A 15,000-nucleotide genomic window follows, 5' to 3' on the forward strand; every position below is an offset into this window, starting at 1 on the left:
ATAGTTACTGTAACACAGAGTCATGTGATTGTAGGACTATAGTTACTGTAACACAGAGTCATGTGATGGTAGGACTATAGTTACTGTAACACAGAGTCATGTGATGGTAGGACTATAGTTACTGTAACACAGGGTCAGGTGATGGTAGGACTATAGTTACTGTAACAGAGAGTCATGTGATGGTAGGACTATAGTTACTGTAACACAGAGTCATGTGATGGTAGGACTATAGTTACTGTAGGACAGGGTCAGGGGATGGTAGGACTATAGTTACTGTAACACAGAGTCATGTGATGGTAGGACTATAGTTACTGCAACACAGAGTCATGTGATGGTAGGACTATAGTTACTGCAACACAGGGTCATGTGATGGTAGGACTATAGTTACTGCAACACAGGGTCATGTGATGGTAGTCAATCAATCAATCAAATGTATTTATATAGCACATTTAGACATGACGCTTGTCAACCAAAGTGCTTCACATAGCTAAGAACAAAGAAAAGTATAGAATAAACAGAAAAAACAACCAACGGATAGACAAAGGAAAACAGAACAACACGTCAACAAGCAAGGCAAGAGTCAAAGTGAGTCAGGGAAGGCCAGGCGATATAGGTGGGTTTTGAGTTTTGATTTAAAAGACTCGATGGAGGGGGCAGATTTAATGGACATGGGGATGCTGTTCCAGAGGTCAGGCTCTGTGACCGCAAAAGCACGTCCCCCCCTAGACTTGAAATTAGACCTACGGGTGGTTAAGAGACCCTTGTCAGGGGAGCTCCAGTAGCTCACCATGTACCTCGACGCGAAAGCGTCGGGGAATACCGTGCTGCGTCACGGATCTGGTTGACTCCGAGTTCGATTCCCGGACCCGCCGTCATTTGACGAATGTCTTCCCCTGTTCTCCCTCCCGTTTCACCCTGCATCTGTCGGTCATGCTTGACCAGAAAAGCGATAAACGCTAAAAAATGAAGTTTAAAAAAAAAGAAAAGAAAAAGAGACCCTTGTCAGCCGATCTGAGGGCCCTGCCGTTGGTATAGGCGGTGAGGAGGTCTGCTAGGTAAGCAGGGGCCTTACCATTAAGGGCTTTGTAGACCAATAAGAGGACCTTGAAGTCTATTCTAAAGCGCACCGGGAGCCAGTGGAAGGAGGCAAGTACAGGGGTGATGTGAGCTCTCTTCCGGGTACCTGTGAGCAGTCTGGCGGCAGCGTTTTAGGACTAGGATTACTGCAGAGAAACTAACTGAATTGCAAATGAACGTGAGATCAGGAAATATTCATGACAAAAAAATACCCATTTTGCGAATGTATTCAGCACTCCCTTCCCTTTAAAAAAAACGCTCAAGTCACTAACGACGCGCATGGAATGCCGTAACACCTCCGACAGAAACCGCTAGGAAAACTCCCGCCTAAAATGGCTCTGCAGCGGGCTGGCGTGCCGCCGTGCCCAAATACAAATCTGACCCATTTCAGCCCAGGCTTCTTAATTGGCTGCAGCTGTTTATATATTATTTCAGGCACAATGCACTTTAATCAGCTCTTCTGCCAGAAGGCACGGAGGGTCTTCAGCGCACAGCGGGCAGACGTCTTCCAGCCGAGGCCGCGGCGTCGAGGTTAGATCCCGCCGCTCGCGGAGGACCGCGTGCGTCTCACTGATAGCACAGAGAGGGGGAAGAGGCTTCCAGTTGCATCCAGCCAGTCAGGCCAGTAGGGACCGTTGCTTTCCTTTCTTGGCAAGCGGGGGGAACCACAGAATCCTTTGTCCGTCTGCGCCGGACGAGGTGTGATCCCTTTTCACGATGTGGAGCGAGTGGCACGGTGTCCATAGTGCGGCCTGGAAGGGGGCCGCCAGGCAAATCCAACCGTTATCGCCTGAAAATGTTGAATGTCAGTTGAATTGCCGGAGGAGGGGCTCGGGGGGCGGAGTCGGCCCTGTGCGCTTTAGAACCGCGTTCTCTAAGATCTCGCTAAAGAAAAAAAGGTAATTTTGGAAATGGGTCTATAATTGGGAAGAGGAAGGGGGATCCAGGGAGAGCACGAACCGTGACAACGAAAGAGGGCAAAGAGCCAGTGGCCAAAGAGGAACTATTTCAGTGATTGAATATCTGGAACAACTGTTCAGAGTATCACCTTCAAACAACCAGGTGGGGAGTAGTATGTACAGAGAGAGGAGAGAGGATACCTGCACCGTCTAAAGCTAAAAGACGCACGTGCGCCAAACAAGGAAAAACTGACGTTTTTCAGTTACAGATAAAGAGGTTACGGGGGCGGCAGGGAAGAACTGGAGTCTGATTTTGTCCGCGTTAACGGTGACGTCATTTAACCCTCGAGTCACCTTCTGGTCAAAAAGCCCTTTTTTCACGTGTGTTTGTGGATAGCGTTGGCTAGATTTTATGTATATGCCAAAAAAGTTGCTCAGTATCACATCTTGGACTCACATTACAATAATGAATGAATGAATGAATGACCTTTATTTATATAGCACCCTTCACAGCACGAATGCACAGGGTGCTTTACACTACAGCTTAATATAAAAACACAATAAAACAAAATCAGAAATAAATGACAACAACAACAAACAGCAGTTAAAAACAGTGAAACCAGATAGAAAAAGTAGAATAAAATAATTTGGATAAAATCATGAGTCACTAATTAAAACAAAACTATAGAACAGTGAGGACAAGAAGAAGTGCCTATGCATGATCAAAGGCCTGTCTGAACAAATGTGTTTTTAGTTGTTTTTTAATAGAGTTTTCAGAGGGGGCAGTTCGTAGGTCCAGGGGGAGAGTGTTCCAGAGCCTTGGTGCAAATCCATGTTTCATCAATATTAAGCGTGTGAACAACAAGTGTCACACCTTTCACCCTAGTCGCAGAACTGGACAGGTTAGGGTTAGGGTTAGGGTTACCCTAACCCCCTAACCCTAACCCTAACCCCAACCCCAACCCTAATTTAAGAAATGGTTAAAATCCTGAAAATGAATAAATATGCTATATGTATGGTGAGGACTGAAGTTAATAATGATATTCATTCATGAAAGAAGATTGGAACAATACATGAAAAACATACATGTTTTTACTGAGATCGCAGTTTCGGTCACAAGGGAGACAGGTAGTGGGTTTTTTAAAGGTTGACTCGAGGGTTAAGACCTCCTTATATAGTCTTCAGTCTGGGCTTCAATAGGAGCTGAGGACATTTAATACATAACATACACTTATTTCGTACGTGTTAAAAACAAAGATGGACAAATACGTAGGGCTAAAAAGAAGAGCTAAATAGGGCTAAAATAGAGCTAAAAGTGGTGAATGGAAGAAAAGAAAAATAAACAAGTCCAATCATGATGTTAATTGATTAATTAGTTACAGTCCACAACCCAGCTCCTCCAGTCCACGGCATTTAGCCGTCCTGGCCCTGCCTGGTTGTGGAGCCTGATTGCCACCGGCACAAAGGACTGGCGGAAGTGCTTTGTGGTATGTCGGTGGGGGGGGGGGGGGATAAGTCTGTGGCTAAAGGTGGACCGTGTTGCGATCAGCTCATCATGGAGGGGGTGGCAGGGGTTCTCGAGGATAGCGTACAGCTTCCTCCTCGTCCTCCCCTCTGCCACCACCTCCAGACTGTCCAGGTCCGCTCCCACCACAGAGCTTGCTTTTTCTTGACCAGTTTTAAATGATTATTAAATCATTATTTAATCATTATTTTATTTAATACAACCCCGGCTTACTTATGGGGTCGTGCTCAGTACGCGGGTAGCGCGGGTTAGTATTGGATCACGTCAGCCACTCGCCACAGACAGAACACACACAAAAGCACTACTACTCTACACACATGATGCACAGTACATTTCGCAGAGTAAATTTTACTCAAACTGAGTACATTTGACTCAAACAGTAGGCCACACTGGTACAAAGAAAAATGCGTGTGGTGAGCTAAGCTAATACTACTTCACAGTACACACTGTAAAATAAAGTATACACACTTAGTAGGCTGCCTGGCCCTGGGGTTAAGGGGAACTACTGCCACAGCCATGGGGGACTCCCCCTAAACATGCCACTAGTGGGGGTACAGTACCTTGGGCGTCGACAGACACACACTAGTAAGGGGGAGGACAAGGGAACTCACACGGGGAATGCTAAAATAATACCTGAACGTTTAATTTTACCTGACCCAAAAGAAAACAAAGGTGGGGGAAGGGGAAGTCACAAACACAGGGGAGACAGCCAGTAAGGACAGGGGAAGGGTATAAGAATTCCACTGACCCTGGGTCTGCAAACAGCGGCCCCGAAGGGGCGGCACAGTTAGCCCAATGGACCAAGTTTGTCCGAGGTAAGCGACAGTTGTGATTGGAGGATCAAGAAAAGGGGCAGGGTTTGAGACAGGTCCATTAAAGGGAACCGGGATGATGTGCAACAACAAAAGGCCCCGGAGGGAACCTGGGGACCCCGAGGCTGCTCTTCTTCCTGCACAGTTCATTCCAAAACGGGCAGTCCATCTGTGACAGCTACCGTATGATAGGGAAGAGCATTTCATTTGACTTCATTTTAGTGGTGGGACTGGATTATTTAACCTTTATTTTACCAGGTAGTCACTTGAGATCAAAGATCTCTTTTTCGAGCAAGACCTGGATTAAAAATGGATACAAAATTTTAATCGAATTAATTCAAGACTTTATAGTTAATTAATCGAAATTAATCACATTTGAATCGCATATCAATATTTGATGCAAAAAGCTACATTTTTCAATTCAAAAAAATTTTGGTATACGAGTGCATCAATGAATATACATTATACATACGTTTAAGCAGCAAAATCCTGTATTAGCTACTACACAGACCAACAGATTTTAGGAATAATATATAGTGCAAAGGACCTTTTGTAAACTCAAGCACTTTCGAGGTAAAAGTAAAAGTACTTTCAAGTACATTCCAGAACAGTTGACCATTGGAAAAAAAAAACTCATTGATCTCATTTTCTCTTATTTAATAATTTTTTTTATGAACAAACCAGACTAAGAAAAAAAGTTATTTGCGATTTTTTTATACTTTATACTTAGCACATGCATGAGTCTGGTCTCCTTTGAAAGGTAACATTCTTACACAATAAAGAAAAATCATGATGCGATTAAATGCATCAATTTTTTTTTACTTTTAATTCTTTCTGTAGTTAATTAATCGAAATGAATGCGATAAAGTCGCAGCCCTACTTCATTTCAACTCATGAGACACTGAGGTTAGCCTCCTTTACAGCGACGACGAGCGTACAAAAGAAAGACACAGTTTATCAGCAAATTCATACATAATAGGCACAATAGATAAGAATAAACAATCAGCTAAGACGGTTACGAGTCGACACACTGTGGTCACAGATCATACTTTTAAACGCAGCCAGAGAAGGAAGAACCTTCAGCCTCAGAGTCAGTCGGAGGACATCCCAGGTGTTGGAAGCATCAAAGGAAAAAGCAGTTGTTCCTAGTTCAGAGAAAACTGGAGGAACCCTATGAACCTGTCATTTGAACGTAGAATAGGTTTCAAGATTCCATTTCAAAAGTGATGTGATGTAAGAGGGAAGTTTTACCAATAAGAGCTTTAAAAATAAACCAATACCAATGATAGTTACGCGCCTTTCAACCAGAGAAGTGTAGCCGGTCCTAGGCTGTCGTGCCTCGAGTGGGAGTCGAACCCCGGGCGTCCGCACCGCGGGCGACATCACAGACCAATGTGCCAAGAAAGGAATTCCTCTCTAAGCGCTCAGTCTCTGGATGCCTCAGGGGAGTGAGTTTTACTTCCTGGTACCGCTACCGCGCCTCAGCCACTTCACGACGTCCGAAGTGCATGGGTAATTACTAGGGATGCTCGATATTGGCTTTTTTACCGATACCGATATTCCGATATTGTCCAACTCTTAATTTCCGATACCGATACCGATATCAACCGATACCGATATATGCAGGGTTTCCCCCCAAAAAAACGGAATAATTTCAGGTAACTAATAATTTCACTGGATGCATTCAAAAGGCTTTCTAAATGTAAGCATTATCTGTGCAAAATATGATCATTAAAAAAGTAAAAATTTACATTACATATATCTTGTTGTTGAATTAAACCAACATGCATACTTTTGACAATAAATAAAATAAGAATTGGTTCTTACTTGCTTGCCTGGGTAAATAAAGCTTAAATAAATGTTAATCTTTTTTTTTTTTTTTTCACAGATATTTTCCGATATCACATTTTACTGCCGATATCGGCCGATAATATCGGTCGGCCGATAATATCGGACATCCCTAGTAATTACTTTATTTGAATGAATCAGCGACATGCTTCCCCTATGGCCAGACAACCTGGGCTGGAGAAAACAGGACAAGTTGGCTTCAATTGAAGGAACAAAGTAACCCAGTCAAGGCTGCTAGGATTATGGGATCATAAAAGATCTGGGTCAATTGGACAAAGTAGCATATTTGGCTGATCAAATATTTGTTTGACTTTGGGTCAATGTATAGTTGACCTCCTATATACATTACTTATACACCTGCATTTAACCCATATAACTCTGTATGATAGCATGTACAATAATGCTGAATATATCCACCTGTCTGTACATACTTGCACATAATCCCATTAACATATCTGTAGTAGATGCTATATCTATATCTGTACATATCCCTTACCTATAGTCTTACTAGTTAAGCAGCTGGCCAGTACGACTTACTACCATAGTGTCTTTAAATAAATAATAATAATACAAAAATATATAATAATACTATATAGGTGTGTACAGATGTGAAAATGTAAGTGGTATATGTGCCTTACTGGCGGTTTGGCGTGGATGCAAGGGTGTTACGATGAGGTGAGGTGGAGGTAGAACCCAAGGCAGCAGGACGAGAGTCAGCAGGGATATGAGGCAGGAGATTTTAAGAGCTTTTACTTAGCCACGACAAATGTACAAAAAGCACAAAATAATAGGCACAGTCGCACTGGCTCTAAATACAAACAACACCTAACCAGAAGACGGACTGGACACACGAAAACAAAAGAGCAATACACAGAAAACTAACATACACTTGCTTTAGACAGAACACAACTACAGGGCAAGGACGACGTTTGACAAAGACATCACAGGAACAGGTAACAAGGAGGAATGACTCCACAAGCATCTCAACAAACCACAGACCATAAATACTGACACTAATTAACACTAATTAATAATGGACGACAGCTGGGGGAGGAAGGCATAAGAACTAGAACTAATACAAATATCAACACAACAGGAACAAGGACTAGGCTATACAACACACAGAATCAGAGATACAAACACAGAACAACCTAAACAGATAACAATTGTAACATCAACAATAAATGCAACGACAGCAAACTGTTTAGGAGGTTTATCACCACAGCATGCATCATCTGTACAAGATCACTAGATGGCGCTATGATACCACTATTCACATCTTTCATACTGTCTGTTCCTTGTGTGGGACAGCGAGACCCATTGTTCACACTGTGACTGTGGTGTTGACTCTCCCAGCCTTGGGCAGGTCTGGGAGTGTAACAAAGGGGCATAAAGATAAAGAGTTGTGTGTGTGTGTGTGTCATGGTGCTGGCTTCCTCTCAAAATGTATTATATATATGGTAAATAGTAAATGGGGCATTCATATAGCAGCTTTTATCCAAAGCGCTTTACAATTTGTTCCTCACATTCTCACACCACATTCACACAACCGACGGCGGAGGCGACCATGCAAGGTGCCAACCTGCTCATCGGGAGCAATTAGGGGTTAAGTGTATTGCTCAAGGACACTTCGACACGCTGCCCGGGAGGAGCGGGGATCGAACCGGGGAACCATCCGATTACCAGACGACTGCGCTACCTCCTGAGCCACTGTCGCGCCCTAATATAATAACAAATCCTGTAACTCACCATTCATGTACGCAGGTGATATCTGGTTGAGTCAAAATGCCAACCCTGAAGCTCCTGTGGATGAAATCTGCTTAACCCCTCTCACCCTGCTTACTATCTCTTTAACCCCCTTCCCTCTGGTAGAAGACTCCAAAGTCTCAGGTGTAGCACATCTAGTTTTAAGAATAGCACACGAGGCTGTCCATCACCTGAACTCGAGCTCTAATGCACAGGCACTTTGTACTATAAGGGCTAGCACTAGCAGACAGGTACTTTAAGGCAATATGCACTTTTTAGTTTGTGAAATACTTCTATTTCAGGGTTTGCATTGTATGTATTGAATTCTTGTATGTTTTTATATTGTACGTTTTTATATTGTATGTTTTTATACTGTATGTTTTTTCCACTATTTTATGATGAATGAGCATTGCACCGAGACAAATCCCAATCAACCATGTGTTGAAATGGCAATAAATAAATAAAAAAAATTGTTTAATCTCCATTAAAACAAGTAATTCGAATAATAGAAGCCTACTTTGCTGGAACGATTCATTTCAAACGTATACAGTGCGTGTGTGTTTTTGTGTGTGTGATCGCGCGCTGAGGCTCGCTAAGCCTTTCTCCACGCATTTCTGGAGCATTCCTTTATCCACTCTGGTTGGATGGTGTATTGTACTTGTGCTGTATCATAACAATACATTTGAATCTAATCTCGTTTTTGAGATCAGTCGCAAATCGCTTCCTGTTGAATGGATCGATTCAGTGCAATGCCGACTCTCTACCTTCCCCCGTTTATGCTTGTCTTCACAGCCTAAAATAATATGACACGCCCACTGATGATGTCACGGTTCGCAAGGAAAAACCAAAAAAAATTCGGTTCCAGCTGAGCACCATCTTTCACGTTCCGGACCAATTAATCCCGGTGTGAATGCGCGAGATTGCGTCCGGGAACCGGCTCCAGCACGGAGGCCGGCCGGTGTGAAAGGCCCCTAACTGTCATGCTGAGAATATCTCTTACTAACTAAGGCCCCGTTTAGACGGAAACGCTAGCAGGTGAATCCGCAAAAATATTTTTCCGGATGTGCCTTTCGTTTATACGGAAACGGCGTTTTTACGGGGTGAAACCGCAAAAAAGTGAGACTACCTTCCAGGGTGGAATTCCTAGAAACGGTAAACCTTTGCGCTCTCATCTAAACTGTCAAACCGCATAAAACGATGACGAAAGGGTTGTCATGGCTCTCGTCGCGCGTACTGCTTACATCACAGGCATGCGCCAGTAGCCTAGAAGCGTAAACAAAGCATGTCTGATTCTATCCATGGCGATCACCTGAAGGCTACATTGGCAGTACTTTTAAATACACAAGAATCTGTCCCGCGGCGTGACTGGACCCACTGTCTGTGAGTGACTCTGCTTTGGTCCAATCACATTCCCCACCCACAGTCTGCGAATCAGAGGCAGAGTAGGGCGGGTCTTCACAGCACGTCACGTGACATATGCGCCAATCGTGTGACAGCGGGGCTCAGTCGTCTCGAGTTCTTACAGCCTCGTCTGCACGGAGAATTCCATCCCAAAACGCTAGTCTAAACGCAAAATTAAAAGTGAGACCGTAAGACGACTTTTGCGGTTTCTGTTCAGACTCTCTCCGTCTAAACGTAGCCTAACTCTAACTTGCTAGTTACTACTCTCAGTAGTGCTCATTTATATCCAGTTGAATCACCTGCACATTGTATACTATTGCACTTCACTGTTACATTTGCACTCTGGTTGGATGCCAAACATCTTTTGGTTGTACTGTAGGCTACTTGTGCTGTATGATGACAATACATTTAAATCTAATCTAATCTAATCTAATACATGAAATCTCAAAATAAGCTGTTTTCCATACCTTATTGAATGAATGAATGAATGAATGAATGAATGAATGAATGAATGAATGAATGACGTTTATTTTTCGGTCTTGTTTACAGACAAATCAAAAACACACCCATGTGGACTTACAAAATCCAAAACCAACGGCCGAAAAAAAGGAATAGGCTGAAGCGCATGCTTATTTTCTCCTATCCTTTACAAATTCTTAAAAACTAAATATATTTTAATATAAGAAAGACAAACTTAAAATATGCTGCAAGATATAATTTTTTGAAAGAAAAAAACAAATGTTTGATGTTTTACTCAAAACTATACTCCTAAACTAAACTATACCTTTATTGACACCGTTCTGCATTGTTTCAGCCCAGTTTCTCTACTCTAGCCTCTCTCGCGTGAATGTGATTGACAACTGTGGCGGCCAACGAGTTACGGGCCTCTCGCAGACGGCCTCCCCTGATTGGCCCGAAACCACGGAGCCGTGCGGAAAGTTCCAGAAGCCGTTTTTCTCAGTACTGAGGCCGCTTAGGCGATGTTTAGACGGAAACGCTCGCGGGTGAATCCGGAAAAATAATTTTTTTGGATGTGCCTTTTGTTCCGCAAAAAAGTTAAACCACCTTCCTGGGTGGAAATCCTAGAAACGATACACCTTTGCGCTATCATCTGAATAGTCAAACCGCATAAAACTATGACAAAAGGGTTCTCAAGGCTCTCGTCGCGTACTGCTTACGCCACAGGCATGCGCCAGTAGCCTAGAAGCGTAAACAAAGCGAACAAGCATGTCTGATTCTATCCACGGAGATCACCTGAAGGCTACATTGGCAGTACTTCTAAATACACAAGAATCAGTCCAGCGGCTATCACAACTATTAGTGACTGGAGCCACTGTCTGTGTGTGACTCTGCTTTGGTCCAATCACATTCCCCCACCCACAGTCTGCGAATCAGAGACAGAGTAGGGCGGGTCTTCACAGCACGCTTGGTTGTCTCAACGACCTGAGGCAGTGTAGCGTATGGGTTAGCGGGGCTCCGTCGTCTCGAGTCGACTACACTTTTACAGCCTTGTCTGCACGAAGAATTCCCTCCCAAAACACTAGTCTAAACGCAAAATTAAAAGTGAGACCGCAAGACGACTTCTGCGGTTTCTGTTATGTTAGTTACGACGATGAACCCACGACGACACGTAGACGGATATCCGAAATGTAATCAAATGAAATACAAACAGACGAGAGGAGAGAGACTCGTGCTCCCTGATGGAGACAAAGATACAAAGCCACTTGGAAAGTATTGGATAATTGAGTGAGGCTTGGACTTTGTGGGTTGGCCGCGTTCCAAACTCTGTCCGCACGCCCCCCAGCTCCCCCCCCCCCGAGCCCGTCCGCCCCCCAGTCGGCCAGGGACGGGAGTCCGATGGTCGTATATCACTCCTCTTCCCACATAGACGTCCTTAAATCTCCACCAGTTCCTCCCTGATAGAACCAGCACAGTTAGCCAACAACACTAAATCATTGGCCCTGGCCAATCACAGTGTGTGTGTGTTTTGTATGTGTGTGTGTGTGTCTAATTAAAGATGTGTAAATGGGGCAAATTGATAAATAGATGTGTGTATGTGTGTATGTGTGTGTGTGTGGGGGGGGGGGGGGTTATTCAGTTCTTCATTATAATATATACTTATTTATATTCTACTAACCTCATGCAGTTGGCCACCCGCAGGCTTTGTACATTGGTACATGTTGATTTAAAAGGCAACTCTCAGTCTCTCCCTCTTACTTGTTACGTTCTCAAAGTTTGCTCCTATTGTCTGTTGTTCCCAATGTTCGTACTGAAATGGGAGAGAGAGCGTTTAGTTATTCTGCTCCCTGGGCTTGGAACGTGTTACAGAACGACCTGAAACTCTCTGACTGTGTATCACTGGAAGCTTTTAAAAATGCCTCATGAAGGGACCAGAGGTTGAATCAATGGCCTGTCGTTGTTTTGATGTGACTATTGTTGCTGCCTGCCCTGCTAGGTGGCCTCTGCTCTCTCTCTCTGCTCTCTCTCTCTGTCTCTGCTCTCTCTCTGTCTGTCTCTCTATCTGTCTCTCTCTGCTCTCTCTCTCTGTCTGTCTCTCTATCTGCTCTCTATCTCTGCTCTGTCTCTCTCTCTGTCTTTCTCTCTCTCTGCTCTCTGTCTGTCTCTCTCTGTCTTTCTCTCTCTCTGCTCTCTGTCTGTCTCTCTCTGCTCTGTCTCTCTCTCTGTCTTTCTCTCTATCTGCTCTCTCTCTCTGCTCTGTCTCTCTCTCTGTCTTTCTCTCTATCTGTCTCTCTCTCTGTCTGTCTCTATGCTCTGTCTCTCAATTCAATTCAATTCAAATGGCTTTATTGGCATGACGTACTTCTACATGTTGCCAAAGCAATATTAAACATAAACATGGATTACAAACAGATATAAGTACATACAAAATATCATTGTAAAATAAAACATCAAGTATTACGGCGTAAACATGTCAGGTGACTGTCACTCACTGTCCCTCAGTTTGTGGCAGGCAGCAACATATGCTGCTGCTAGCTCACAGCTTGTTGAGTCCTCCCCTAGTAGGACTGGTAGTTTTTCTGTATCTGGTAGTGCGAGAAAGCCTTTTTTTTATTAATTAAATTTTTTTTAAATGCGTTTCTCTAATATATTTATATTTTTCACATTTGGTGAGGAAGTGGCACTCAGTTTCAGGCTCACTGAGGGTGCAATGACAGCACAGCCTTTGCTCTGCAGGAAGCCAGGTTTTCCTGTGCCTCCCCTTTTCAACAGCGAGGCTGTGCTCACTCAGTCTGTATTTTGTCAAGGTTCTTTTTAGTTGTTGATCAGTCACCATGCTCAAATAATCTGCTATGGTGTACTGTCGATTTAGAGCCAGATAGCACTGCATTTTGCTCTGTGCTTTTGTTTGTTTTCCAATAGGTGATGTAGTTTTGTTTTAGCTGTGTAGTAATTTGATTGATTCTGATTGGTGACGTGTTCTGTTCCTGAGGTGTTCCTGAGGTTTGTGGACTCAGCCTCAGGACCAGCTGGGTAAGGGGGTTCCTGATGCTCCTCAGCTCTTGGCACTGCAGGGCTTGATAATGGTACGAGAGGGGGTCACTTTGTTTTAGGTGTGTCCAAAAGTTAATTGCTCTTTTTTGTATTTTTAGTATTAGTGGGTAACGGCCTAATTCTGCCCTGCATGCATTGTTTGTAGTTTTCCTCTGGACATGTAGGATAATCTTACAGAACTCTGCATGCAGGGTCTCAATGGGGTGTTTGTCCCATTGGGTAAAGTCTTGTTTTGTAAGTGGACCCCACACCTCACTGCCATAGAGTGCAATTGGTTCAATAACACATTCAATTAATTTTAACCAGATTCGAATTGGTATTTCTGTTTGTATATTTATTTTTATGGCATAGAAAGCCCGGCGTGCTTTCCCTCTCAGCTCATTGACTGCTTCCTTAAAATGTCCAGTTGAACTTAGTTTTAGGCCTAAATAGGTGTAATGTGTGCAGTACTCTACATGTTTTGTACCAATTGAGAACTTTGGTAGGACGTCCTGAGATCTGGATCTTTTTTGGAATATCATTATTTTGGTCTTTTTGGGGTTTACTGCCAGGGCCCAGGTCTGACAGTAATGCTCTAGCAGGTCCAGGCTCTGCTGTAGGCCGTCTGCTGTGGGGGACAACACAACCAAGTCATCTGCAAAGAGCAGGCATTTCACTTCCCGATTGTGGAGACTTACACCGGGGGCAGAGGACTTTTCTAGTATATTAGCCAATTCATTAATATAGATATTGAAGAGTGCCGGGCTGAGGTTGCAGCCCTGACGAACGCCTCGCCCTTGGGTAAAGAATTCTGTTCTTTTTTTGCCAATTTTTACGCTGCACATATAACAGAGTACATTGATTTAATAATATCATATGTTTTACCCCCTACACCACTCTCTATAACTTTATAGAACAGTCCTGTATGCCAAATAGAATCAAAAGCCTTTTGGAAGTCAATAAAACAGGCATATATTTTGGTTTTATTTTGGTTTATATGTTTATCAATTAGGGTATGTAGGGTGTAAATATGATCGGTTGTGCGGTGTTTTGGTATAAATCCAATTTGGCTTTTACTCAAGACATTGTGCTTGGTAAGGAAGTTTAAAAGTCTGGTATTCATAATACTACAGAAAACCTTCCCCAGATTACTGTTCACACAGATGCCTCTGTAGTTATTAGGGTCAAATTTGTCTCCGCTTTTATAGATTGGGGTTATGAGTCCGTGATTCCAGATGTCAGGAAAATATCCTACACTCAGGACCAAATTGAATAGTTTTAATATAGCCAATTGGAATTTCTTGTTCATATTTTTCATCATCTCATTCAAGATGCCATCAGGTCCACAAACCTTTTTAGATTTAAGAGTTTGTAGTTTCTTAAGCAGTTCCTGCTCAATAATTGGGGCGTCTAATGGGTTTTAATTGTCATTTATGGCAAGCTCCAATTTAGTCAATTTATCAAGAATTTGAGATTGTTCTGTGTTTCCATCAATTTGAACAGTGTGGTATAGTGTTTTAAAATGGGTTGTCCATATATCACTGTTCTGTATAGCCAATTCCTGTTTTTGTGGTTTGTTTATGTGTTTCCAATGTTGCCAAAAGTTGTTTGTATTGATTGCCTCCTCAATTAGTGTCAGTTGCTGTTTGTCATATTGTTGTTTTTTGGTTCTGAGTGTACGTTTGTACAGTTTTAGGGTCTCACAGTAGAGAATGCGTACATCAGCATTATTGGGGTCTCTGTGTTTTTGATTTGATAGCATTCAAATTTTTTTCCTAATGATTTTACAATCTGTATCAAACCAGCTGTTTTTTGTTGCAGTTTTTGGTTTGTTTGTAGTACATTTCAGTTGTGCCTCCTTTGCTGTGTGTCTGTATATATTGTTAATATTGTTTACTGCTAGGTTGAGGCTTTCTTTACTGTGAGTGTATGTGGAGTCCAGAAAGTTATCCAAAAGTGTTTGGATTCTTGGGGTATAAGTTGCTTTCTGGTATTGTTCTGCACTGTTTTGGTCCCATCTGTATGAATTCCTGATATTGTACAGCTTACTGTTTTGTGTTTGTGCCATTGTTGTGTCTGGTCTTTTAATAAACAGGGTAATTTGGCTGTGATCAGACAGAGGGGGTTAGTGGTTTCACAGTGAATGAGCTGAGGGAGGAAGGGTCAAGGTCTGTGATCATATAATCTACAGTACTGTGGC

General features: G+C 42.9%; 1 protein-coding gene across 1 annotated transcript in view; it reads left to right on the forward strand.

Annotated features, from left to right (window-relative positions):
* Positions 1–1,517: 1,517 nt before the first annotated feature.
* LOC311247958 (leucine-rich repeat, immunoglobulin-like domain and transmembrane domain-containing protein 1) overlaps positions 1,518–15,000 on the forward strand; it is a gene marked incomplete at both ends in the record, with an annotated part of 51,400 nt that continues 37,917 nt past the window's right edge. Inside the window, one exon of the mRNA XM_084338933.1 lies at positions 1,518–1,608. Coding sequence (XP_084195059.1) covers positions 1,518–1,608 — 91 coding nt within the window. The remainder of the gene's footprint in view (positions 1,609–15,000) is intronic.

The sequence above is a fragment of the Notolepis coatsorum genome, assembly GCF_963971535.1.
Source record: "Notolepis coatsorum genome assembly, contig: SCAFFOLD_158, whole genome shotgun sequence".
NCBI lineage: Eukaryota > Metazoa > Chordata > Actinopteri > Aulopiformes > Paralepididae > Notolepis > Notolepis coatsorum.